The 27,156-nt window shown below is 49.7% G+C and overlaps 2 protein-coding genes across 3 annotated transcripts in view; both read left to right on the top strand.

Moving 5' to 3' along the window:
* Positions 1-6,397, top strand: part of syvn1 (synovial apoptosis inhibitor 1, synoviolin) — a 39,689-nt gene extending 33,292 nt beyond the window's left edge. Inside the window, exons 9-10 of the mRNA XM_070868019.1 lie at positions 683-831; positions 2,986-6,397. Of these exons, the coding sequence (XP_070724120.1) occupies positions 683-831; positions 2,986-3,137 (301 nt within the window). The 3' untranslated portion in view covers positions 3,138-6,397. The remainder of the gene's footprint in view (positions 1-682; positions 832-2,985) is intronic.
* A 10,191-nt stretch (positions 6,398-16,588) lies between these two features.
* Positions 16,589-27,156, top strand: part of LOC139239471 (pre-mRNA-processing factor 39-like) — a 39,578-nt gene continuing 29,010 nt past the window's right edge. Inside the window, exons 1-2 of one of the 2 annotated variants that reach the window (XM_070868240.1) lie at positions 16,589-16,698; positions 24,581-26,934. In XM_070868240.1, coding sequence (XP_070724341.1) covers positions 16,632-16,698; positions 24,581-26,934 — 2,421 coding nt within the window. In that variant the 5' untranslated portion in view covers positions 16,589-16,631. The remainder of the gene's footprint in view (positions 16,699-24,580; positions 26,935-27,156) is intronic. The other variant, XM_070868239.1, reaches the window with a different exon arrangement.

Raw genomic sequence — 27,156 nt, 5'->3', positions numbered from 1 at the left:
GATTCCTGGGATGGCGGGACTGACCTATCAAGAAAGACTGGATCAACTGGGCTTGTATTCACTGGAGTTCAGAAGAATGAGAGGGGACCTCATAGAAACGTTTAAAATTCTGATGGGTTCAGACAGGTTAGATGCAGGAAGAATGTTCCCAATGTTGGGGAAGTCCAGAACCAGGGGTCACAGTCTAAGGATAAGGGGTAAGCCATTTAGGACTGAGATGAGGAGAAACTTCTTCACCCAGAGAGTGGTGAACCTGTGGAATTCTCTACCACAGAAAGTTGTTGAGGCCAATTCACTAAATATATTCAAAAAGGAGTTAGATAAAGTCCTTGCTACTAGGGGGATCAAGGGGTATGGCGAGAAAGCAGGAATGGGGTACTGAAGTTGCGTGTTCAACCATGAACTCATTGAATGGCGGTGCAGGCTAGAAGGGCCGAATGACCTATTCCTGCACCTATTTTCTATGTTTCCAAGTCTATGTTTCTATGTCCTTTTGTTCCCCTCCACTTCAGTTTCCTACCACAATGATGCCCTCCACAGTCGAATAGCCCGTCACTGTTCACTGTCAGGGCTCATGCTTGGCCACGGCCAGAGCATTTTTTTTCGTCGGGGGGGGGAGGGCACGCATTCAGGAGGGGTGGAAAAATAGGTGCTCGGGACTGACCCTGCTCCTTTTCTCTAGTCCTCCCAGGCCCACGACAAACATGAACTCGGCGCCAAGCACACAGTCCGCGGATCAGGCACCCGGATCGCAGGCGGATTCGATGGGAGACTCTCCTCCGGCCGCCGACAACACCTCCACACAACCACTCTTGCAATCCGAAGAAATAGGTACCCGTGGCCTCGTAATGTGGGAGGGGGGAGGTTCTCGGTCTGCCGTTCTATGAGGAGGTGACGGATATTGTGGGTGGGGGGCTACTGCAGTCGGTGTACATGTGCTTTCAGAAAGCCTTCCACACAGGAGACTTATCAGGAGAAGGATGAGGTGTCTGGAATTTGGGAGAAGGTAACAAAAGGATATCGAGACACTGGAGAGGGTGCAGAGAAGATTTACAAGGATGATACCAGAAATGTGAGGGTATACATATCAGGAAAGGATGAACAGGCTGGGTCTCTTTGCTCTTGAAAATAGAAGGCTGAGGGGTGACCTCATCGAGGTCTTTAAAATGATGAAAGGTTTTGATAGAGTGGATACAGAGAGAATGTTTCCACTTGTGGGGAAGAGCACAAGAGGTGGGCGCCGGAGGGACTGGAGTGCATCATCACTCCTGGCAACCAAATTTTTACATTTGAACCACGTAATGTCTAAAGTTTAATTTGTTTAAGTTTGTCGGTTTTAGTGCCCTCCCTTAATCAGGGGGCACTTGATTTAATTTATTGTTTTACAGGTGCAACTAAAATAGTTATGGGGACGAGCATTACTAGAGGCCATCAATATAGATGGGCACTAATAAATCCAATGGGGAATTCAGGAGAAACTTCTTTACCCTGAGAGCGGTGAGAATGTGGAACTCGCTGCCACAGGGAGGGGTTGAGGCGAATAGTATCGATGCATTTAAGGGGAGGCTGGACAAGCAACACCAAAAGGACTCCATTGGCTGTAATGCGCTTTGAGACGTCCGGTGGTCGTGAGAGGTGCGATATAAATCCAAGTCTTTCATTGAGGGAGTGCAAGTTTCAGTGGTGAACCTGTGGAATTCTCTACCACAGAAAGTTGTTGAGGCCAATTCACTAAATATATTCAAAAAGGAGTTGGATGTAGTCCTTACTACTAGAGGGATCAAGGGGTATGGGGATCAAGGGGTATGGCGAGAAAGCAGGAATGGGGTACTGAAGTTGCATGTTCAGCCATGAACTCATTGAATGGCAGTGCAGGCTCGAAGGGCCGAATGGTCTACTCCTGCACCTATTTTCTATGTTTCTGTTTTTCTAAAGGCATTGAAACATAGAAAATAGGTGCAGGAGAAGGCCATTCGGCCCTTCGAGCCTGCATTCTCTGTATCCACACTCAAAATCTTTCATCATGCAACTTCAGTACCCCATTCCTGCTTTCTCTCCATACCCCTTGATCCCTTTAGCCATAAGGACCATATCGAACTCCCTTTTAAATATATCTAACGAACTGGCCTCAACAACTTTCTGTGGTGGGGAATTCCACAGGTTCACAATTCTGAGTGAAGAAGTTTCTCCTCATCTTGGTCCTAAATGGCTTACCCCTTATCCTTGGACTGTGACCCCTGGTTCTGGACTTCCCCAACATCGGGAACATTCTTCCTGCATCTAGCCTGTCCAATCCCTTCAGAATTTTATACGTTTCTATGAGATCCCCTCTCATTCTTCTAAATTCCAGTGAATATAAGCCTAGTCGATCCAGTCTTTCTTCATATGTCAGTCCTGCCATCCCGGGAATCAGTCTGGTGAACCTTCGCTGCACTCCCCCAATAGCAAGAATGTCCTTCCTCAGATTAGGAGACCAAAACTGAACACAATATTCCAGGTGAGGCCTCACCAAGGCCCTGTACAACTGCAGTAAGACCTCCCTGCTCCTATACTCAAATCCCCTAGCTATGAAGGCCAACATGCCATTTGCCGCTTTCAATGACTGATGTACCATGACACCCAGGTCTCGTTGCACCCCCCCTTTTCCTAATCTGTCACCGTCTATAATATTCGCCTCAATAGTATTTCTGGGTGATTATCTTATATTGATGGCCTCTAGTTATGCTCTTTCCCCACAAGGGGAAGCATTCTCTCCATATCCAATCTTTCATCATTTTAAAGACCTCGATTAGGTCACCCGCAGGACAATCTGGGAGAAGGCGAGTTGGAGCCTGATGTCGGGGATCACTTTGTGGAGAGGGGAGTGGGGTCATTCAAGGGGCAGTTGTACGCTGCGATGTTTGGGTGGGGTGGGGGTGGGGGGGGGGGGTCTCTGGCGAATTGTATGCGTGGCTGAAAACCGGTGTCTTGTTCAACGTTTTGCAGGGCAGAGCGACCTGGAAGGAGCGGTGGGATACTCTGCCCCCGACTCGGCCGATCTCCCGGACAACGAGGAAGGCTTGCTCGGAGAGCCCGACACCGCCGAGCTACGCCGACGGAGGCTGCGGAAACTCGACCTGCCCAGCGCCCAACACTGACCGCTCCGATCGGACTACGTGGCTCGATGCCGGTCAGAGACGAGGGAGGGAGGGGGGGGGAGGGGGTGCGGGGGGAGGGGAGGGGGAGAAGATCCGGCCGGGCCAAGAGAGGACTCCGTGGAAGGGTGTTTTTTTTTTTTTTGCCCCCATTTCCCCCCCCCCATCTCCAGATCCACACCAAGTGCCATCGATTCTGTGGTAGCGCAGGAAATCCGAGCTTCGAAACTCGCTGCCAACTATCCTGCAGCAGGTTTGACAATATCAAGAAACGTCAGTAAAAAAAAAAGATATACACCAGCTGTAAACTCTCATTCTGTCCTTTTCACTCGCACGACCTGATGTTTGTATCGACACAAAGTGAGACTTTCTATAAGCAATTGATTTGATTTCGACACGATTCTCACTGCTACCTCGCAAAGGCTTTTCGAAGGACAGTCCAACACCCCCACCCTCCCCCCCCACATCAGCTGCTTTCACTTGGGCACTGCTGGCACCTGGTGCCCTTCTCCAAACACCCGGGGCTTCCGAGAATCTGGCATCCGAGCTTCGGTGTTGCTGCACTTGTGAGGACTAGGCCACGGCAGCTCTGACCTTGCCGTGGTTTACGGAACGGATCCAGCCTGCGAGTCCTGCCACTCTTTGGCATCTGTTGGTGTCCTCCTTCCCTCTGTTTCCGCCCCCTTTTTCCCCCAACACTGCCGCCACCTGACCGGAGTTGGAATAAACGTTTTCACTCATCGGGCGCCCGCCCCGCCCACTCTGCGTCCAGCCTGAGGGAGTGGGGCCGGCGTTAAGAAGATTGAAGCCATTTTAAAGAGTCAAAGCCTTGGCGTGCCAGAAGATGGCTGCGTTAAATGTGATCCAGCTCTCTTGTCCCTTCTCCTGTGGTCGTTTTTGTTTTTTTTAAAAACGTCAGTATTCACCTCCTCCCTTGTGAATGTGACTTGCTTGGTTGAGTGAGCTAACCTAGAAACAGTATTTTCTTAAACCCTGTTTATAAATGTGGCAGAGGAATAATTGGTCACAAACCAGTGTGTGGGTTTGTCTTATTATTTAAAGGGGAGGTGGGGTCGGGTGGAAAAAATTCCTCGTGTCCGTCTAAACAACCTTCCCTTTCAGTCTGGGGAGAAGGGGCGTGGACAGGAGATCTGGGGAGCTGGGATACTAGAAATGTTCCAGTGTAGCACTTTGAGCCGTTTAGTGCTTACTTCTCGCAATGAAATTAAAGTGACAGCTGGTTTGAAAGAAAGTAGAAGCCAGCTCGTGACTTTGGGGTTTAAACAGACCGGCGATTGATTTAAAGATAACTTGATTTTATTTTTTTTTGCTTCAAGCAATTTTTTTTTTGGGTTAAACCAGTGTAGGAAAGTCCAAATTTTTCTTTTTGTTCAAGATTATTAATGGGGGTTTATGGTCGCTGTACGTAGTGACTTTAATTAGCACGGGGTCGGGTGTTGCTTCCGTTCCCCCACCCCCCATCGGTCGATCACTCCACGCGAGGACCAACCTGTATCATTGACGCCTTTTTATCGAAGTTTCTGCCCCGGGCGACAGCCGCTGAAGGGGGAACGTGGTTTGCGTCGTGAATTTCTCCAGCGTGTTCTCTCTGCCCATCGTCCTGTGTTTCCCATCGATCAGCGTGCCGCAAACTCATCCGATCAGCAACTTTGGTCGATCAGTCTCTCCAGCAAGCAAACCTGACGGGCGTGGGAAGGGGCAGGGGAGGGAATTGGTTGCAACATCCTCCTCCCTTTAAATTTTTTGGGGGAGGGGGTGCGCGGCCCATTCACATTTCCGCGAGCGTGTGATTTCCCCCCCCCCCCCCCCCCCAAACTTGGGAGCTGGCTGCGTGGGATCTCCAGACAGCTGTGCAGCTCAACGGGAACATCGCCTCTCTCTTTCCCCCTCCCCCTCCCCCCCCCCCCCCCCTCTTTTTTTTTCTTTCAAGTAGTTTTAACTCTGTTTCGTGCAGTGGAAACTTCTGAACAGGGAAGGGGGGGGGTGAATTCCCACCACCATAACCGATGTGAGTGTGCGCTTTTTGTGGGGGTGGGGTTGCATTTTTACAGGTTTATGATTTGTGGGTTTGGGGTAGAGAGATTTAACGCTGCACACTGAAAGGGGAAACTGTTTATTTTTTAAGAGCGGCTTGTGGTCGATGTGTCCCCTGTCTCTCTCTCTTCCCCCCCCCCCACCATGTGTGGTCGCGTGGCCGCTCCCCCATCGATCAGGAGGCTCGAAAGATACCGAGGGGGGGGGGGGAAATCTTCCCCACTGTCTGTGTAACATGGTCCTCCAATACCCCGACGATGCTGTGCACCTAGGCTGCTGTTTGCAGCCAGCTGGGCTGTGGGTCTTGGGTCGTGACATGTTCCTGCTCCCTCTCCTCACACTCTCCTGGATGTATCTGTTCGGCTTTGGAGAGAGGGACGGAGAGAGGGGGAGGGTGTCCCAGCTTACCGCACAGGGAATAAAAGGGCCCCTGTTACAGTCGCATTATTGGGCCTGTTTTTCTCGAGCTGTGGGTGGTGCCTGCCTCTCGCACACCACGAGCCCACAGAGCGATGGTTGAAATCGGAGGGGGCTCGGTGCGTGGCGGGTGTCCCCATCACGCTGATGCAGCATTTCAGCCCTGGAGGAAGACACCGGTTGGGATAACGAGTTACTGATCTGGGCTCATTAACTCTGCTGCATGAGGAGCTGTCTATCTCCTGCCCTACCTATTTTGTAACGATGCAATCATTAAGAGTCAATCACTGTGACCTTGTCCAGGAATGCACTGTGGGTTTTAACACCTGTTGACTTGTGTCCTGTCGGTTAACATCCGTCAAAGGAAGAATATTGCTCCCCAAGGAATATGGCTGCCAGTTTCTTTAAGTTTCAGTCCTCCCGTTGCTCCCTGGTCACATGATCGGAACCCTCCCCCCCACTCAGCGAGTGGAGTCAGGACTATGTGCTGATTTAAGATGAGGGAGGGCTGCGCTTGTGTGTTGGACAGGCCAACCTATCTCCTCTGGGCAACTCCCTCGGGCCTGTGGTATGAGGCTGTTGAACATGCGAAGCGCAGCCTGGAGCTGACACAGAAATGACCTCCTCTCTGCCATTTTCAGGTTGGGGTTTACAAATAGATTCCTTGCTTCAAGTCTAAGAGCTCTGTAGAGGTGAGGGGTTTTGTGGTTGATTATTTAATTTGTATATATTGTATAAAATTTTAATAGCTGGAATTGTACATACTGCACAATAAATCCTGCTGGTTCTGTCTTGCCTGTGTTGTCCTTCTAAAAGTCCGCCGGGTCCGATTTTTTTTTTTTTTTTTTTTTTTTTTGTTCCCACACCTTTATCTTCCCCACGTCAGTGTGGCAGAAATTCAGCCCTTGGCAGCGTGCATTTGTTTACAGAAGAAAGATGTAGATTTATATAGCGCCTGTCACACCTTGAGGATGTCCCGAAGCAATTTATAAGAAGAAATGGGAGCAGGAGTCGGCCATTCAATAAGATCATGGCTGATCTGATCCTGGCCTCAACTCCACTTCCCTGGCCACTCCCCCCTAACCCTTGACTCCCTTATCACTCAAAAATTTGACTCTTTCCACCTTTGAATATAGTCAATGACCCAGCCTCCACAGCTCTCTCGGGTAGAGAATTCCACAGATTTACAACCTTCTGAGAGAAGAAATTCCTCCTCATTTTCGTTTTAAATGGGCGACCACTTATTCTGAAAATATGCCCCCTAGTTGTTGGTTCCCCGACAAGGGGAAACAGCGTCTCAGCATCTACACTCTCAAGCTCCTTCAGAATTTTATGTTTTAATAAGATCACCTCTCATTCTTCTGAATTCCAATGAGTAGAGGCCCAACTGTCTCAACTTTCCTTCATAAGACAACCCCTTCATCCAATTTACATCCAATGAAGCACTGTTGTAATGTGGGGAAAATACAATAGGCACACCACAAGGTCCCATACATAGCAATGAGATAAATGATCAGATAATCTGTTTTATTAAGATTGGTTGAGGGAGGAAGGGGAGCAGGGACATAGCATGTCTTCCACTTGTTCCGTGGGAACAAAAAGATCCACCTGAACAGCCAGATTTAACATTTAATTGGAGCAGAGCACCTCTGACAGTGCAGCACTCCTTCCGCAGGGCACTGGAGTGCCAGCCTGGATTGTGGGCCTGAGGTGGAGCTTCTGACGGTGGCAAGAGTGCTTACCACGCTGAGACTGAGGGCTGCAGTTTTGGTTGGAGGCTTCTTGGGGCGCAAATGTTGGCGGGGCGGTACATTTTGCACCGGGAAAGGGTTTGCAGCGGCACAAAATTTGTCAGCGGGAGCCCGAGAGTCGAGCGGAGCGGTATGGGGCGCTAGGCCTAGTGAGCAACTGAATATCCCGCGCTCTAAAGAGCTGGCTTCGTTGAACCCCGAAGGGAGGCCTCGCTGCAGCGACAAGAAAAATCGGGGCGCACAACGTTTCCAATATATCACTGACCTGAAATAAAAATAAATCGCAAAAAATAAAACACGAAACACAATCTCGCTTGCCTCGCGCAGTCCTTCCTTCCCTCGCTGCCAGCTTGGACCGTCCACTTTCCCAGGCGGTCTCGCTACAGGACGCGACTGCTGCCACTCCAACCTAACTTCACAACGTAGTCGAATCCGGGGGGGGGGGGGTGGGGGCGTTGCCGGGCCGCTAACGATGGCAAAGTCAAAACGAAAATCCAGTCTTTTTCGCCGCCCTCTCTGCAACACACAGCAACTGTGCTGCCATAGTAACCCGCTCACCACCCCATTCGCCAGCACCTGGCCGCTCTGCATCGGCTCGCTCACCATCACCCATTGGGAGTTTTATTCATGGACCCCCCCCCAGGAATCTGCGGACCCCCCAGTTTGAGAACCAATGCTTTTGGAAGTCTTGCAGCGGGGGAGGTGGTGCAATTAGAACATGAGCAATAGGAGCAGGAGTAGGCCATTCAGCCCTTCGAACCTGCTCTGCCATTCAATACGATCGAGGCTGATCTACCTTAACTCCACCTTCCCACACTATCCCCATATCCCTTGATTCCCTTAATAACTAAACATCTATTGATCTCTGTGTGTGGTTGATAATGAAGGAAGAAATCTGCAGACTACAGGAAGATATCAGTGAACTGGTTGGGTGGGCAGAGCAGTGGCAAATGGAATTCAATCTGGAGAAGTGTGAGGTAATGCATTTGGGGAGGGCCAACAAGGAAAGGGAATGCACATTAAATGGTGGGACACAAGTGTAGAGGAACAAAGGGACCTTGGAGTGCAGGTCCACAGATCCCTGAAGGTAGCAGGCCAGGTAGATAAGGTGGTTAAGAAGGCATACGGGCTACTTGCCTTATTAGCCAATGCATAGAATACAAGAGCAGGCGGGTTATGCTTGAACTGTATAAAACACTAGTTAGGCCACAGCTGGAGTACTGCGTGCAGCTCTGGTCACCACATTACAGGAAGGATGTGATTGCACTGGAGAGGGTACAGAGGAGATTTATGAGGAAGTTGCCAGGACTGGAGAATTTTAGCTATGAGGAAAGATTGGAGAGGCTGGAGTTGTTTTCCTTGGAACAGAGGAGGCTGAAGGGAGACCTTATTGAGGTGTATAAAATTATGAGGGGCCTGGATAGAGTGGATAGGAAGGGCCTATTTCCCTTAGCAGAGGGGTCAACAACCAGGGGGCATAGATTTAAAGTAATTGAGGAGGTTTTGAGGGGAAATGTCTTCACCCAGAGGGTGGTGGGGGTCTGGGGCGATACAGCCTGAAAGGGTGGTAGAGGCAGAAACCCTTGGCTCATCTAAAAAATACTTGAAGGTCCGTAGCCCTGTAGGTTACGACACAAGATCTGGAAAATGGCATTTAGCTGGATAGCTCTTTGTCGGATGGCGCGGACACGATGGGCCGAATGGCCTCCTCCTGTGCTGTAAATGTAACTTTCTTTCACTCGTCCTGCTGGGGTGCTGGCTTGTAGCGCGAGCTGGAGCTGAGGCGCCACAAAATCTCGCAGCCCCTTGTGACGGGATCGACCCTGCCGAGACCCACTTATTGTCGGGGGCGGTTGATCAGAACAGCAATCGCAGCCTGGGGAACGTTCAAACGAGGAAGCCCTGCGGCCCCCATCTAGGTTGTTTTCCAATCGGGGGCCCAAGGACTTTGCTTGTGGGCTGCTGCCACTGACTCTTGCAGAGGGCAGTGATAGGACGCGAGTCCGTGCTGGATATTTCCCGCCCCTGCAATCCTGCTTTCAATCACCCCACTATGGGCAGTTGCAAAGTGCAGGCTAGACTCTTCTTTCTAGTAAACTACAGAGCCCTGGTAGCTCTATTTTAACAGGGGTGCTTCTGCTGCTATTGGTCAGCTGGAATAATCCTGCCTCCCAATCCTATTCCCAATCCTCCCACCCTGCTTCACCAGAAGATGCAACCTTCACGTGCCGTAAACGTGTTCGCATTGTAATCGCCGGGAAGTGGTGGATTGAGAACTGCAGGGGTTTCAGGATTGTGACCCTTTCCCAAGCCTCCAGCAGCCAATGTGCACACAGCAAGATCCCAGAGTCAGCAGTGAGAGAACAATGTGTGAGGAGGTCACACAAAATCTGCAAAAGGACATAGACAGGCTAAGTGAGTGGGCAAAAATTTGGCAGATGGAGTATAATGTTGGAAAGTGTGAGGTCATGCACTTTGGCAGAAAAAAAAATCAAAGAGCATGTTATTATTTAAATGGAGAAAGATTGCAAAGGGCCGCAGTACAGCGGGACCTGGGGGTACTTGTGCATGAAACACAAGTACCCCCGCTGTAGGTTGGGCCTCTACTCATTGGAGTTCAGAAGAATGAGAGGTGATTTTATTTAAACGTATAAGATTCTGAGGCGTCTCGACAAGATGGATGCAGAGAGGATGTTTCCACTGATGGGGGAGACTAGAACTAGGGGGCATGATCTTAGAATAAGGGGCCGCCCATTTAAAACAGATGAGGAGAAATGTCTTCTCTCTGAGGGTTGTAAATCTGTGGAATTCGCTGCCTCAGAGAGCTGTGGAAGCTGGGACATTGAATAAGTTTAAGACAGAAATAGACAGTTTCTTGAGCGATAAGGGGTTATGGGGATCGGGCGGGGAAGTGGAGCTGAGTCCATGATCAGATCAGCCATGATCTTATTGAATGGCAGAGCAGGCTCGAGGGGCCGTATGGTCTACTCCTGTTCCTATTTCTTAGGTTAAATGCTCCATTTGCTCTGTGTTCCACTCGTTTTGGTTTTTTTTCAAATGCGACAGCTCCTGTGGTCAACCACCAAGATGGCCTGACCCAATAATCCAGTCTCCCTGTCGCAACATCCCATCAGGATTTGCGCCCAGTTGCCCTGCTCGGAGTCCTTCCCACGAGCCGATCCCTCTCTCTCTCTGAAAAATTTCCTGACGTCAGTCCTAAACTCCCCAGTTTGACCCTGAGTGCCCTTGACCTACTGTCATCGAATCACACAGCACTGATCCGGTGCCGGCTCTTTGAAAGAGCTATCCGATTAGTCCCATTCCCCTGTTCTTTCTCCATAGCCCTGTAATTTCTTTCCCCTTCTGGTATATATATCGCTTTGGAAAGTTATGATTGACTCTTCTTCCACCACCCTTTCAGGCAGCGGGTTCCAGATCACAACAACTCGTTGCATAGAATAAATTCTCCTCATCTCTCCTCTGGTTCTTTTGGCAGTGCCCAGAAAGGTTAAGCAGCTGCAACAGGCCTCCTACCTCCCAACCAGTTGGCAAGTACCAACATCTGCAGAGGTAGATTTTTGCCGTCATCGGAATTTCTTGAACCGCTGCAGTCCGTGTGTTAAAGGTGCTCCCACAATGCTGTTTGTACATTGTCAACATCTTCACCGATGCGTACGAAAGCATAGGCCTTACACTGAACATCCGTAAGACAAATGTCCTCCAGCAACCTGACCCCACCACACAGCACTGCCCCCAGTCACCAAAATCCACAGTGTGACCTTGGACAACGTGGGCCACTTTCCATACCTCGGGAGCCTATTATCAACAGGGGCAGACCGATGATGAGGTCCAACACCGCCTCCAGTGTGCCAGCGCAGCCTTCGGTCACCTGAGGAAGAGAGTGTTTGAAGACCAGGCCCTCAAATCTGCCATCAAGCTTATGGTCTTCAGAGCAGTAGTGATACCTGCCTTCCTACATGACTCAGAGATGTGTACCATATACAGTAGACGCCTCAAAGCACTGGAGAAGTACCACCAGCGCTGCCTCCGCAAGATCCTGCAAATCCCCTGGGAAGATAGACGCACCAACATCAGTGTTCTCGCTCAGGCCAACATCCCCAGCATCGAAGCACTGACCACACTCGACCAGCTCCGCTGGGCGGGCCACATTGTCCGCATGCCCGACACGAGACTCCCAAAGCAAGTGCTCTACTCGGAACTCCTTCATGGCAAGCGATCCCCAGGTGGGCAAAGGAAACGCTTCAGGGACACTCTCAAAGCCTCCTTGATAAAGTGCAACATCCCAACCGTCACCTGGGAATCCCTGGCCAAAGACCACCCTAAGTGGAGGAAGTGCATCGGGAGGGCGCCGAGCACCTCGAGTCCCATCGCCGAGAGCGTGCAGAAAACAAGCGCAGGCAGCGGAAGGAGCGTGCAGCAAACCAGTCCCACCCTCCCCTTCCCTCAACCACTATCTGTCCCACCTGTGACAGAGACTGTAATTCCCGTATTGGACTGTTCAACCACCTGAGAACTCACTTTTAGAGTGCGAGCAAGTCTTCCTCGACTTCAAGGGACTGCCTATGATGATGAGTGGGATCCGATCCTGCTAGCAGGAGAATGAGCAGTTAATCTGTTTTTGCCACCATTGTTTGAAGGAACAATGTTGGCCAGGACACCAGGGGAGTTACCCTGCTCTTGTTCAAACTTTGCCCGGAGGTCTTTATAACATCACTGGAAGAGTCCTTGCTTTATCATCATCGGCAGTCCCTCGAAATCGAGGAAGACTTGCTTCCACTCTAAAAGTGAGTTCTCAGGTGACTGTACAGTCCAATATGGGAATTACAGTCTCTGTCACAGGTGGGACAGACAATGGTTGAAAGAAAGGGTGGATGGGACTGGTTTGCCACACGCTCCTTCCACTGTCTGCGCTTGCTTTCTGCATGCTCTCGGCGACGAGACTCGAGGTGCTCAGCGCCCTCCCGGATGCACTTCCTCCACTTAGGACAGTCTTTGGCCAGGGACTCCCAGGTGTCAGTGGGGATATTGCACTTTATCAGGGAGGCTTTGAGGGTGTCCCTTGTAACGTTTCCTCTGCCCACTTGGGACTCGCTTGCCGTGTAGGAGTTCCAAGTAGAGCGCAAGTAGGCATGCAAACAATGTGGCCTGCCCAACGGAGCTGGTCGAGTGTGGTCAATGCTTCGATGCTGGGGATGTTGGCCTAATCGAGATTGGTGCATCTGTCCTCCCAGGGGATTTGCAGAATCTGGCAGAGACATCATTGATGGTATTTCTCCAGCGATTTGAGGTGTCTGCTGTACATGGTCCACATCTCTGAGCTATCCAGGAGGGCGGGTATCACTACAGCCCTGTAGCCTTAGTTTAACGTCTCATCTGAAAGGCAGCACCTCCAACAATGCTGCACTGGAGTGTCAGCTTGGTAAACATGCTCAACCCTGGATTGGTGCCTCTTCCCACAACCTAGTGACAAAGAAACATGAGTGACCCAAACTGAGACTAGATAGTGAGCCTGACCGTCAGCAGGCTATTCAAACAAAGGACACAATTTAAGCACTTCAGGTGCAGGAGATCAATTTAGAAACAACAACCTGCATTTATATAGCGCCTTTAACATAGTAAAAGATTCCAAGTTGCTTCAATGGACCGCTATCAAACAAAATCTGACACCGAGCCACATAAGGAGAAATTAGGGCAGGTGACCAAAAACTTGGTCAAAGTGAACATAAGAACATAAGAAATAGGAGCAGGAGTAGGCCATTCGGTCCCTCGAGCCTGCTCCGCCATTTAATAAGATCATGGCTGATCCGATCATGGACTCAGGTCCACTTCCCTGCCTGCTCCCCTTAATCCCTTATCGGTTAAGAAACTATCTCTATCTTAAATTTATTCAATGTCCCAGCTTCCACAGCTCTCTGATGCAGTGAATTCCACAGATTTACAACCCTCAGAGAAGAAATTCCTCCTCATCTCTGATTTAAATGGGCGGCCCCTTATTCTAAGATCATGCCCCCTAGTTCTAGTCTCCCCCATCAGTGGAAACATCTTCTCTGCATCCACCTTGTCAAGCTCCCTCATAATCTTATTCGTTTTGATAAGATCAACTCTCATTCTTCTGAATTCCAATGAGTAGAGGCCCAACCTCCTCAACCTTTCCTCATAAGTCAACCCCCTCATCCCCGGAATCAACCGAGTGAACCTTCTCTGAACTGCCTCCAAAGCAAGTATATCCTTTCGTAAATATGGAAACCAAAACTGCACGCAGTACTCCAGGTGTGGCCTCACCAATACCTTATATAACTGTAGCAAGACTTCCCTGATTTTATACTCCATCCCCTTTGCAATAAAGGACAAAATTCCATTGGCCTTCCTGATCACTAGCTGTACCTGCATGCTAACCTTTGGTGTTTCATGCAAAGAGGTAGGTTTTAAGGAGCATATTAAAGGAGGAGAAAGAGGTGGAGAGGTTTAGGGAGGGAATTGCACAGCTTGGGGCCCAGGCAGTTGAAGGCACGACCGCTAATGGTGGAACAACATAAATCAGGCATGTGCAAGAGGCCAGAAATGGAGAAGCGCAGAGACCTCGGAGAGTTGTGGGGCTGGAGGAGGTTACAGATAAGGGAGGGGGCGAGGCCAGGGAGGTATTTGAAAACAAGGTGGTGAATTTAAAAATCGAAGTGTTGCCAGACCGGGAGCCAATGTAGGTCAGCGAGCACCAGGGGTGGTGGGAGATGGGGACTTGGTGCGAGTTAGGACACGGGGCAGCAGAGAAAGTAACAGATGGCAGCGCATTTTTCAAATGCATTCACTTTAAATTACAGATCGGAATAAATCTCATCACTCTGTTGGCAGATCTACACCCTTGCCTTACACCCATTTTTCAACGCTTTTCCCTCATTAATGAGAAGTGATCTTATTGAAACGTATAAGATAATGAGGGGACTTGACAGGGTAGATGCTGAGAGGATGTTTCCTCTCGTGAGGGAATCTAGAATTAAGGGGCTTAGTTTCAGAATAAGGGGCCGCACATTTAAAACGAAGATGAGGAGGAATTTCTTCTCTCAGAGGTTCGTGAATCTTTGGAATTCTCTGCCCCAGAGAGCTGTGGAGGCTGGGTCACTGAATATATTTAAGGTGGAGATAGACATATTTTTGAACTATGGTAGTCAAGGGTTATGGGGAGCGGACAGGGAAGCGGAGTTGAGACCAAGATCAGATCAACCATTATTAAATGGCGGAGCAGGTTCGAGGGACTAAACAGCCTACTCCTGCTCCTATTTCATGTTCTTATGTTCAATACTAGTGGAACATAACCACTACATAACTGCCTGCAACAACAGATGACATGACATAGCACAATTGAATGGAAAACACTGGCTAGCAATTCACAATGGTAAATGTTCGTAGATATTTATGGCACAGAAGGAGGCCAATTGGCCCATTGCGTCTGTGACAGCTGAAAAAGAGCTATCCAGCCTAATCCCACTTTTCAGCTCTTGGTCCATAGCCCTGTAGGATACTTCAAGCACATATTCAAGTACTTTTTAAATGCGATGAGGGTTTCTGCCTCTACCACCCTTTCAGGCAGTGAGTTCCAGACCCCCACTGGGTGAAAAGGATTCTCCTCAACTCCCCTCTAATCCTTCGACCATTTACTTTAAATCTCTGTACCCTGGTTATTGACCAATTTGTTAAGGGGAACTCCAGGACATAGCCGACGTATTTACTGAGGCGTACGAAAGCATAGGCCTTACGCTAAGCATCCATAAGACAACGGTCCTCCACCAGCCTGTCCTCACCGCATAACACTGCCCACCAGTCATGAAGATCCACAGCATGGCCCTGGACACCGTGGACCATTTCCCATATCTCGGGATCCTGCTATCAACAAGAGCAGGCATCGACAACGAGATCCAACACCGTCTCCAGTGCGCCAGTGCAGCCATTGACCGCCTGAGGAAGAGAGTGTTTGAAGACCAGGCCCTCAAAACTGCCACCAAGCTCTACAGGGCTGTAGTAATACCTGCCCTCGTGTATGGCTCAGAGACATGGACCATGTACAGTAGACACCTCAAGTTGCTGGAGAAATATCACCAACGATGTCTCCGCAAGATCCTACAAATCCCCTGGGAGGATAGGCGCACCAACATCAGCATTCTCATTCAGGCTAACATATCCAGCATTGAAGCACTGACCACACTCGATCAGCTCCGCTGGGCAGGCCACATAGTCCGCATGCCAGACACGAGACTCTCAAAGCAAGAGCTCTACTCGGAACTCCTTCATGGCAAATGAGCCAAAGGTGGGCAGCGGAAATGCTACAAGGACACCCTCAAAGCCTCCCTGATAAAGTGTGACATCCCCACTGACACCTGGGAGTTCCTGGCCCAGGACCGCCCTAAGTGGAGGAAGTGCATCCGAGAGGGCGCTGAGCAGCTCAAGTTTCAACATCGAGAGCATGCAGAAATCAAGCACAGGCAGCGGAAAGAGCATGCGGCAAACCAGTCCCACCCACCCCTCCCCTCAACCACTATCTGTCCCACTTGTGACAGAGTCTGTGGCTCTCATATTGGACTATTCAGCCACCAAAGAATTCACTTCAGGACTGGAAGCAAGTCTTCCTCGATTCCGAGGGACTGCCTATGATGATGATGACGGGGTCATAGGTCCTTCATAGAAACATAGAAAATAGGTGCAGGAGTAGGCCATTCGGCCCTTCGAGCCTGCACCACCATTCAATAAGATCATAGCTGATCATTCACCTCAGTACCCCTTTCCTGCTTTCTCTCCATACCCCTTGATCCCTTTAGCGGTAAGGGCCATATCTAACTCCCTCTTGAATATATCCAATGAACTGGCCTCAACAACTCTCTGCGGTAGGGAACTTCACAGGTTAACAACTTCCTATCCACTCTATCTAGATGCATGACCAAAAAGAATAGTAAGAGTAAGATTTCTGAGGAAGAATTGCACTCCCTATGAAATATTAATATAAATATTGCTGAAAGCAGGATCTGGTCATATCTAGGGACCTGTCAGGGATAGCCTTATAACTTATAATGTAATCTTAGCTTAGATTCCTTCCAAAGCAGTTTAAACTCTATAATAAGTCACAACAGACCAAATAATAGGAAATAAATGATTACATGGAAATTATGCAAAAATGCATCAATAGAACTAAAGCCTTCCCTCCCCCTCCCTTATCAGGACAGAGCGGTTTCCGCTTCCGGTTTCCCAGAGGATAGTGACGGGAGTAATGGAGGCGGCGAAGAATCGGTGGTCGGAGCCCAATCCGAATCCGCTGGCATCCGATCCATCGGGCGGTGAGTGAGCGCGGTCCCGTCACGGATCGGGAGAAAAGGGGCATGGCGATTAAAATCCACCGATATTGAAAGGGGGGGGGATAGGATCGGAGGGGATTTTGCGAGTTTTCGGCGGCGGATAAAATGCCGGCTGGGAGGGAAGAGAGGACGGCGGTGAGAGGCTGGGTCTGAGAGGGAAAAATGTTCCCCAAGTCCCGGCCGCCGGCTTGTGAGCTTAAAGTCGGAGAGGAAGGGGAAGGAGGAGTCTGTCCGTCCTTCTCCCGCCCCGCCGAATTTCCCACCGGCTCCGAGAGGCCGTGAAAAGCCGCAAATAAATAATGGCGCCGCAAAGAAGCCTGCGGCCTGTGCGGCGTTCGCAGCTGCGGCGTGCGCAGGCGCAGTCCCCAGCTGCAGGGACAAGGAACCAGGAAGCAGAGAGACGAGACACAAGTCAATGAATGCATGTTTCCACTCTCACTGTGCAAAGCCACAGCCCTTCACTGCAGGCAGGGGTAACAGGTCCTTCCTACCCCCACTATCCAGATGCACGACCAAAAAGAGTTAAAATTTCTGCGGAAGAATTGCACTCCCTTATGAAATATTACTAAAAATATTGCTGAACGCAATCTCCCCTTGAAATTCTGCTGAGCACCCCAAAACTGCAGCTGTAAGGAACAGGAACAGCATTCGGCTCCGCCATTCAATACGATCATGGCCGATCTGATCCTGGCCTCGTCTCCACTTCCCTGCCCGCTCCCCATAATCCTTACCTCCCTTATCGTTCAAAAGTCTTGTCTATCTCCGCCTTGCATATATTCAATGACCCAGCCTCCACAGCTCTCTGAGGCAGAGAATTCCACAGATTCACGACCCTCTGAGAGAAAAAAATTCCTCCTCATCTCCGTTTTAACTGGGCGACCTCTCGTTCGGAAACTATGCCACCCTAGTTCTAGATTCGCTCACGAGGGGAAACAACCTCTCTGCATCTACCCTGGATATAGGAGGAGGCTGTTCATAGAATTGTAGACTGGCTCCAGCACGGAAGAAAGCCATCCGGCTGGTCGAGCCCGTGCCGACTCTCAGCTAGTCCCACTCCCCCCGCCCTTTTCCCGTAGCCCTGAAAACTGTTTTCCTTCAGATATTTATCCAACTCCCCTTTGAAAGATAAAATGGAGTCTGCCTCCACCATCCTTTCTGACAGTGCATTCCAGGTCTTAACCACTTGTTGCATAAAAATATTCTTTTTGAGCATCGCCTTTGGTTCTTTTGCCAATCACCTTAAATCTGTGTCTTCTGGTTCTCGACCTCAGCCAATGGGAACGGTCTCTCTCTGTCCAGACCCCTCATGATTTTGAACATCTTTATCAAATCTCCTCTCCATCTTCTCTGCCCCAAGGAGAACAACCCCGGCTTCTCCAGTCCATCACATAACTGAAGTCCCTCATTCCTGCATCCATTCTCTTAAATCGTTTACATAAGAAATAGGAGTAGGCCATATGGCCCCTCGAGCCTGCTCCACCGTTTAATACGATCATGGACTCGGGTCCACTTCCCCGCCCGCTCCCTATAACCCCTTGATCCCTTATCATTTAAGAAACTGTCTATTTCTGTCTTAAATTTATTCAATGACCCAGCATCCACAGCTCTGAGGCAGCGAATTCCACAGATTTACAACCCTCTGAGAGAAGAAATTTTTCCTCATCTCAGTTTTAAATGGGCGGCCCCTTATTCTAAGACCATGCCCTCTAGTTCTAGTCTCCCCCATCAGTGGAAACATTCTCTCTGCATCCACCTTGTCGAGCCCCCTCATAATCTTACACGTTTCGATAAGATCACCTCTCATTCTTCTGAATTCCAATGAGTAGAGGCCCAACCTCCTCAACCTTTCCTCATAAATCAACCCCCTCACCTTCTTTATGACCTTGATATCCTTCCTAACAAATGTTGCCCAGAATTGGACTCAATACTGCAGTTGGGGCCGAACCAGTGTTTATACAGGTTCATCATAATTTCCACACTGTTGTATTCGATACCTCTATTCGTGAAGCCAGGATGCCATAAGCCTATTTAACTGCTTTCTCCACCTGCCCTGCCACCTTCAACGATTTCTGCACACATACCCCCAGATCTCTCTCTCTCCGTCTCTTTAGGATTGTACCGTCTAGTTTATAGGCCCTCTCCTCATTCTACCAACCTGAACTGTTCCTCCTGGGCTCCAAGGGTTAAGTTATAACACAAATTAGGGTTTGTGTTCCCTGGAATTTAAACGGTTGGGGAGTCTTGGACTAGGGGGTCACAGAGCCAGGACTTTCAGGAGTGAGGTTAGGAAACACTTCTACACACAAAGGGTGGTAGAAGTCTTGAACTTCCTTCCGCAAACGACAGTTGATGCCAGATCAATTGTTAATTTTAAATCGGAGGTTGATAGCTTTCCGTTAACCAAAGGTATTAAGGGATATGGTCCAAAGGCAGGTAGATGGAGTTAGGTCGCAGATCAGCCACAATCTCATTGGATGGTGGAACAGGCTCGAGGGGCTGAATGGCCGCCTCCTGTTCTTGTGTTCCTACTCGGCCCCTTGAGCCTGTTCCACCATTCATTAAGATCACAGCTGATCTTCGACCTTAACTCCAATTTCCTGCCCATTCCCTTGATTCCCCTATAGATCTCAGCCTTGAATATACTCAAACGATTCAACATTCATAGTCCTCTGGGGTAGAGAATTCCACAAAGCTATACATTAAATGTGGCACGTCGTGCCCTTGTTTTTTATACGTTCACACAATGTGGATGATGTCGCTGGCCAGGCCAGCATTTATTGCCCATCCATAAATGCTCTTGAGAAGATGGTCAGTTGGGACCGCTCTCGCAACTGAGTGAATTTTTAGACCATTTCAGAGGGCAGTTAAAGAGTCAACCAATACTAGTTGTGGCCCAGTGGGCAGCGCACTCGCCTGAGTCAGGAGGTTGTGGGTTCAAGTCCCACTCCAGAGACTTGAGCACAAAAATCTAGGCTGACACTCCCAGTGCAATGCTGAGGGAGCGCTGCATTGTCTGAGGTGACGTTTTTCAGATGAGACGTTAAACCGAGGCCCCGTCTGCTCTCTCGGGTGGATGTAAAAGATTCCCTGGCACTATTTCGAAGAGCAGGGGAGTTCTCCCTGGTGTCCTGGGGCCAATATTTATCCCTCACAAATTGGCTGCGGCGTTTCCTACATTACAACAGTGACTACACTGCAAAAGTACTTCATTGGCTATAAAGCACTTTAGGACGCCCTGAGGTTGTGAACGGTGCTATAGAAATGCAAGTCTTTCTCGCTCCAGCACTTTACAAGAAGCCGATACTGAGCAGGACGTAAGTATGATGAAAACCAGGTTAATAGATTGGAGAAAAGCTGATTTTGAGGGGCTGAGAATCGAACTTGAGAAAATAAAATGGACAGCAATATTGGCAAATCTCAAAGTAGAACACCAATGGCAAGCATTTAAAATGATGTTCAGGAAAAATATATTCCACTAAAAGAACAAACTAAACACTAATGAGACTCCGTGGATGAATAAAGCCATGTGAATAATTGAGGGTAAGGAAAGAGGCATGCATAGACAACAGGGGAGTGCATGATAAGGGGGAATACGAAGAGATTAGGAGAGAAGTCAAAAAAAAGAATTAGGACAACAAAGAGGAACTATGAACTTAAATTATCAAGGAACATGAAACAAAATAGTAAAATATTTTACAGGCTTATCAATAAAAAGAGGAAGTTTGGGATGGGATAGACAGGATAATACCACAGGTAACGATTAGAGAGATGGCAGAAATATTAAATCATTATTTTGCTTCAGTATTAACCAGGGAGATAGAACAGGTGGACATGACATTGGATGATGAGATAAGTGTATTTAAAATACACTTTTTAAAAAGGGGATATATTAAATAAACTAATCAAACTCGGAGAATAAAACCCCTGGTCCGGATGGATTGCATCCACGCACTTTAAAAGAATCTAGGGAAGAGATAGCGGAGGCCTTACTACACGTATTTAATAATTGATTAGAAACGGGTGTAGTGCCAGAGGACTGGCAGATAGCTAACGTGATACTTATATTTAAGGAGGAGGATAGAACATGTCCAGGGATTTACAGACCAGTCAGCTTAACATCGGTGGTAGGAAAAATAATGGAATCCCTATTAAAGGAGAAAATAGCACAGAACATCTAGAACCCAAAAATATAATAATGAATAGTCAGCATGGATTTTAAAAGGGAAGGTCTGGCTTGACCAGCCTCATTGAATGTTTTGAAGAGGTAACCGAGAGAGTAGACAATAGTAATGCAATAGATGTCATTTATCTAGATTTTTCAAAAGGCCTTAGATCAGGTACCCCATAATAGACTGATGAACAAGGTCAGAGAATGCAGAGTCGGGGACAAGTAGCAGAATGGATCGCTAGCTGGCTTCAAGACAAAGCAGAGAGTGGCAGTAAAGGGTAGCTATTCACAATGGCAGAAGGTGGGTAGTGGTGTTCCACAAGGATCAGTGCTGGGACCATGGCTGTTACAATTTGCATTAACGATTTAGACTTTGGAATCAAAAACACAATTTCTAAATTTACGGATGACACCAAATTGGAGGATAGTCAATACTGAGGAGGACCAACAAATTACAGGAGGATATTAATAAACTTGCAGAATGGGCATATAATTGGCAAATGAAGTTCAACACAGGTAAATGTGAGGTGTTACATTTTGTTAGGAAGAATAGGAAGGTCAGTTATTACTGGGAGGGTGCAAGTCTGGGTGGGATGGAGGAACAAAGGGATCTGGGAGTACAAATACATCACTAAAAGTTGCGACACAGGTTAGCAAGGCCATTATAAAAAAAACAAGCACTTGAGTTTATTTCTCGGGGTATAAAATTGAAAAGTAGGGAAGTTATGCGAAACCTGTACGAACCTTGGTTAGACCGCACTTGAAGCACTGCGTACAGTTCTGGTCACCGTATTATAAAAAGGATATAGAGGCACTGGAGAAGGTGCAGCGAAGATTTACAAGGATGATACCAGAAATGCGAGGGTATACCTATCAGGAAAGGATGAACAGGCTAGGTCTCTTTTCTCTTGGAAAAAAGAAGGCTGACGGTTGATCTAATAGAGGTCTTTAAAATGAGGAAAGGTTTTGATAGAGTGGATACTCAACGACTGAGCCTCCACAGCTCTCTGGGGTAGGGAATTCCAAAGATTCACCACCCTCTGAGTGAAGAAATTCCTCCTCATCTCGGTCCTAAATGGTCCTATCCTGAGACTGACTCCTGGTTCTAGACTCTAGCCTGGGGGAAACAGCCTCTCAGCATTTACCCTGTCAACCCCATTTGACGAAGAGCAGACAGAGGATAAAAACACTGAGGGGACAGGAAATGGGGGAGGAGTGATTAGGACAGAAGCAGACAAACCTGTTTAATGAGTCCTCTGTCAGATGAAGTATTTCACTGAGGATTATTAGAACATGGGGGTGCTTCAACACGAGGCGAGTGAGGCAGAAAGGGGAACATTATTTAAAGGGAATTGGATAATGTTTTGAAAAGGGAAAGTATCAAAAGATACAGGTTAGAAAGCCCCAGCGGTGAAGGCCATATCAGTTTGTAGTGAACGTGTTGTCTGTGGAGGCACTGAAACAAAGTGGGTTATTTACAGAGCCGTTTCAGTCGAGAGGGAAATTGTGTAGCAGTTTGATTAAAGTACATAATATCGTGTTCATCGAATGCTTACGGTGACTCTAGAGAGAGAGATCATTGTGCTGTCAGTGAAGCGCTCAATGCTCCCAGTTCTTGTTGCACACTTGCACTTGAATGTTGACAGCCAGCCACTTGTTGAGAGACTGCACACTCTCTTACCAGATGAAATGCTTCATTATCTGTTGGGCGTACCTGCACCCAGGGACACTCTGACCACTGCTGCCAAGTTAGCTCAAATGCTCTGGCATTTCCCCCACTGCAGAATGAAGTATTTATTCCCTGAAAGCGGAAGGACAGTACAGTAAAGTGTGCCATGCTGTGTGTGACGTTTTCATACCGTGCCTTCAGACTTGGCTTGCGTTGGTTGACTGCTTTGTGCTGAACAACACGGCGCTAAAGTGAATACTTGAAATTATATAGCGCCTTTCACGACCACCGGACGTCTCAAAGCGCTTTACTGCCAATGAAGCACTATTTGGAGTGTGGTCAATATGGAAAACGCAGCAGCCAATTTGCGCACAGCAAACTCCCACAGACAGAAATGTGGTAATTACCCAGATCATCTACATTTTAGTGATGGCGGTTGAAGGATAAATATTGGTCCCAGGTCACCGGGTAGAACTCCCCTGCTCCTCTTCGAAATAGTGTCGTGGAATCTTTTACGTTCACCTGAGAGGGCAGATGGGGCCTCCGTTTTATGTCTCATCCGAAAGACGGCGCCTCCGACAGTGCTGCCCTTCCCACAGTGCAATGCTCCGATAGCGCAGCGCTCCCTCAGCGCCGCCCCTCCGACAGCGCGGAGCTCCCTCAGCGCCGCCCCTCTGACAGCGCGGCGCTCCCTCAGCACCGCCCCTCCGACAGCACGGAGCTCCCTCAGCGCCGCGCTCCCTCAGCACTGCACCGGGAATGTCAGCCTATATTTTTGTGCTCAGCTCCCTGGCGTGGGACTTGAACCCACAACCTTCTGACTCAAGCGAGGGTGCTACCCACTGAGCCATGGTTGAAGCACTGCTAGTTCTAGGTCTGTCGCTGAAGGTCATCTTTGAGGTGACGAATTAAGGTTACCATGTGTTGAGAGGGCATCGACCAGTCCGATATAGTACGTGAAAAAACATTTTGTAATGTTACATCGCAATCTGCCAGTACTTGGGTAACATCAGGATTGTGCTCCACTGATACCAGAAACAGCCAATTAAACTGCCAAAGCTAGATGTGTAATTGTTAAATAAACAGAGACTCGCATCTTTCAAACCTCTAGCGATTTTCCCAAGGGACTTTTGGCGATTGCAATGTGTTTGAGTTTCAAGCTCCCTCACAGTACAATAACTGGCGATTTCTGTAACAAAGTATGATATCTGCAATGTAATGTTTGCATGTGCATATGTGCTGTTCTTAATGTTGTTTTCCCCTGGTAGATGTTGGGAATGTATTGCTACAATTATACAGGGTATTGGTGAGGCCACACCTGGAGTACTGCGTGCAGTTTTGGTTTCCATATTTACGAAAGGATATACTTGCTTTGGAGGCAGTTCAGAGAAGGTTCACTTGGTTGACCCTGGGGATGAGAGGGTTGACTTATGAGAAAAGTTTGAGTAGATTGGGCCTCTACTCATTGGAATTCAGAAGAATGAGAGGTGATCTTATCGAAACGTATAAGGTTATGAGGGGGCTTGACAAGGTGGATGCAGAGAGGATGTTTCCACTGATGGGGGAGACTAGAACTAGAGGGCATGATCTTAGAATTAGAATAAGGGGCCGCCCATTTAAAACTGAGATGAGGAAGAATTTCTTCTCTGAGGGTTGTAAATCTGTGGAATTTGCTGCCCCAGAGAGCTGTGGAAGCTGGGACATTGAATAAATTTAAGACAGAGATAGTTTCTTAACCGATAAGGGATTAAGGAGAGCAGGCAGGGAAGTGGACCTGAGTCCATGATCGGATCAGCCATGATCGTATTGAATGGTGGAGCAGGCTCGAGGTGCCATGTGGCCGACTCCTGCTCCTATTGTGAATGGAGTGTCTTCCCTTTCTCTACTTCCACTTCCAAGTACAGCCTTCCTCATTGTCATTCAGGCTCATGGAGTCAAGGTCTTCTCGTGTTCCTCACCAGAGCAAACTGTGATCGTTCCAGGTGCTCGTGTGTTAACCCCTCTGCCTCTCTTCCCTTTGTTTGCAGGTGGCGAGCAGAAGTTACTTGACCCGGAAAGTCTGGAGGGTGGCGACCAGTGCGTCGCGCAGAATCTGGCCGCAGACTCGTGTGGCCCGTATGGTGATCAAAACGATATCGAGGGGGCTGCCGCTGACCTGTGTGACGTGGACACTGGAGGGGAATCAGCGGCCGACAGCCCGGGCCCAAGTGAAGCCGACACTGCCGAGGACTCGGTGGCCGATTCCACCGGCCCGAGTGACGGGGACACCGGAGAGGACTCGGCAGCCGACACCCCGGGCCCAAATGATGGCGAGACCGGAGAGGAATCGGTCGCAGATTCCACCGGCCCAAATGACGGCGACACTGGCGAGGACTCAGCCGCGGATTCCACCGGCCCAAGTGACGGCGACTCGGCGGAGGACTCTGCGGCCGACTCCACTGGGCCAAGCGACGGAAACACTGGTGAGGATTCGGCAGCAGATACCCCCGGCCCATGTGACATGGACACTGTAGAGGAGTCGGCGGCCGATTCCACTGGGCCAAATGATGGGGACACGGGAGAGGAATCAGGGGCTGATACCCCCGGCCCATGTGACATGGACACTGGAGAGGAGTCGGCAGCAGATTCCACCGGGCCAAATGATGGGGACACTGGAGATGATGGGGATTCTGGAGTTGATGGGGCTGGCCCGTGTGACGGGGACACCATCGAGGACTTGGCAGCAGATAGTCCAACTCCTGGCCCGTGTGACGGAGACACCTTCGAGGCGTTGGCTGCTGCTAACGCTGGCCCATGTGATGGGGACACCATCGAGGACTCGGCAGCAGACAGTCCGACTCCCGACCCCTGTGATGGGGACACTGTCGAGGCATTGGCAGCAGACAGTCCGACTCCTGACCCATGTGATGGGGTCGCCGTAGAGGACTTGGCAGCAGATAGTCCGACTCTTGGCCCATATGATAGGGACATTGTCGAGGCGTTGGCAGCAGACAGTCCGACTCCTGACCCATGTGATGGGGTCACCATAGAGGACTTGGCAGCAGATAGTCCGACTCTTGGCCCATGTGATGGGGACATTGTGGAGGCATTGGCTGCTGCTAGCCCTGGCCCATGTGATGGGGACATTGTAGAGGCGTTGGCAGCAGATAGTCCGACTCCTGGCCCATGTGATGGGGACACTGTAGAGGCGTTGGCAGTAGATATTCCTGGCCCATGTGATGGGGACACAGTGGAGGCATTGGCAGTAGATAGTCTGACTCCTGGCCCATGTGATGGGGACACTGTTGAGGCTTTGGCAGCAGATGCCCCTGGCCCATGTGATGGGGACACTGTAGCGACATTGGCAGCAGATTTCCCTGGCCCATGCGATGGGGACATTGTAGAGGCATTGGCAGCAGACAGTCCGACTCCTGGCCCGTGTGATGGGGACACTGTAGAGACGTTGGCAGCAGACAGTCCGACTCTTGGCCCATGTGATGAGGACACCGTAGAGGCATTGGCAGCAGATAGTCCAACGCCTGCCCCATGTGATGGGGACACCGTGCAGGAATCAGCAGCTGATGTTCCTGGCCCATGTGATGACACCGTAGAGGAGTTGGCAGCAGACAGTCCGACTCCTGGCCCGTGTGATGGGGACACTGTCGAGGCGTGGGCAGCGGACAGTCCGACTCTTGGCCCGTGTGATGGAGACACTGTAGAGGCGTTGGCAGCAGACAGTCCGACTCCCGGCCCGTGTGACGGGGACACTATCGAGCAGTCAGCAGCTGGTGCTCTTAGCCCGTGCAATGGGAATGTGGTGGATTACTTAGCTGACGCCGGTCCGAGCCCATGCGATGGAAATAATGTAGAGAAGTCCGCTGCTGATGCTTCGAGTCCAGCGGGCGCTCTGCACGCGGCTGAAGAACCAGCTCCAAGTCCTGAACCGCCTTGCGATCAGGTCACTGTGACGGAGATGGAAACAGATAGCCCCGACATGGACCAGGATGCGATGGAAGTATCCGCGACTGAGTGCCCGAGCCCGGGTGACAGTCAGGGTACAGTGCAAGAGCTGGCGACTGATGCGTCGAGCCTGCCCCTGCCCGGCGGTGTGACGGTACAGGAGGCAGTGACGCAGTTCCCCGAGGGTTCCAACGGGCCCGAGCTCGCGGTGGACAAAGCACTGGCCAACTCCAACGGCGCCGAGTACGCAGCGGCGGCGGAGGGCAGCGCCACCGCCAGTCTCGACGAGTACGGGCAGGACAGCAGCGAGTACGGGGCCCTGGAGCCTGAAGACAGCATCCCGCCGTATCCAGCAGACTTCGAGAAATACTGGAAGATCGTGGCGGACAATCCGTACGATTTCACGGGGTGGACGTATGTGTTGCAATATGTGGAGCAAGAGGTGAGGCGCCCATGGAATTTGGGTATAAACTGTGCTGATGCATCCCAGTGCCCCCCTGTATCCCTGTCTTGTGTGCTTTCTCTATCCCAGTGCCCCCCTGTATCCCTGTCTTGTGTGCTTTCTCTATCCCAGTGCCCCCCTGTATCCCTGTCTGCTCGCCCTCTCTATCCCAGTGGCCCCCCGGTATCCCTGTCTGCTTGCCCTCTGTATCCCAGTGTGCGA

The sequence above is a fragment of the Pristiophorus japonicus genome, chromosome 27, assembly GCF_044704955.1.
Source record: "Pristiophorus japonicus isolate sPriJap1 chromosome 27, sPriJap1.hap1, whole genome shotgun sequence".
Lineage (NCBI taxonomy): Eukaryota > Metazoa > Chordata > Chondrichthyes > Pristiophoridae > Pristiophorus > Pristiophorus japonicus.
The sequence above is the reverse complement of the archived record's forward strand: the minus strand, read 5'-3'. Positions and strand labels throughout refer to the sequence as shown.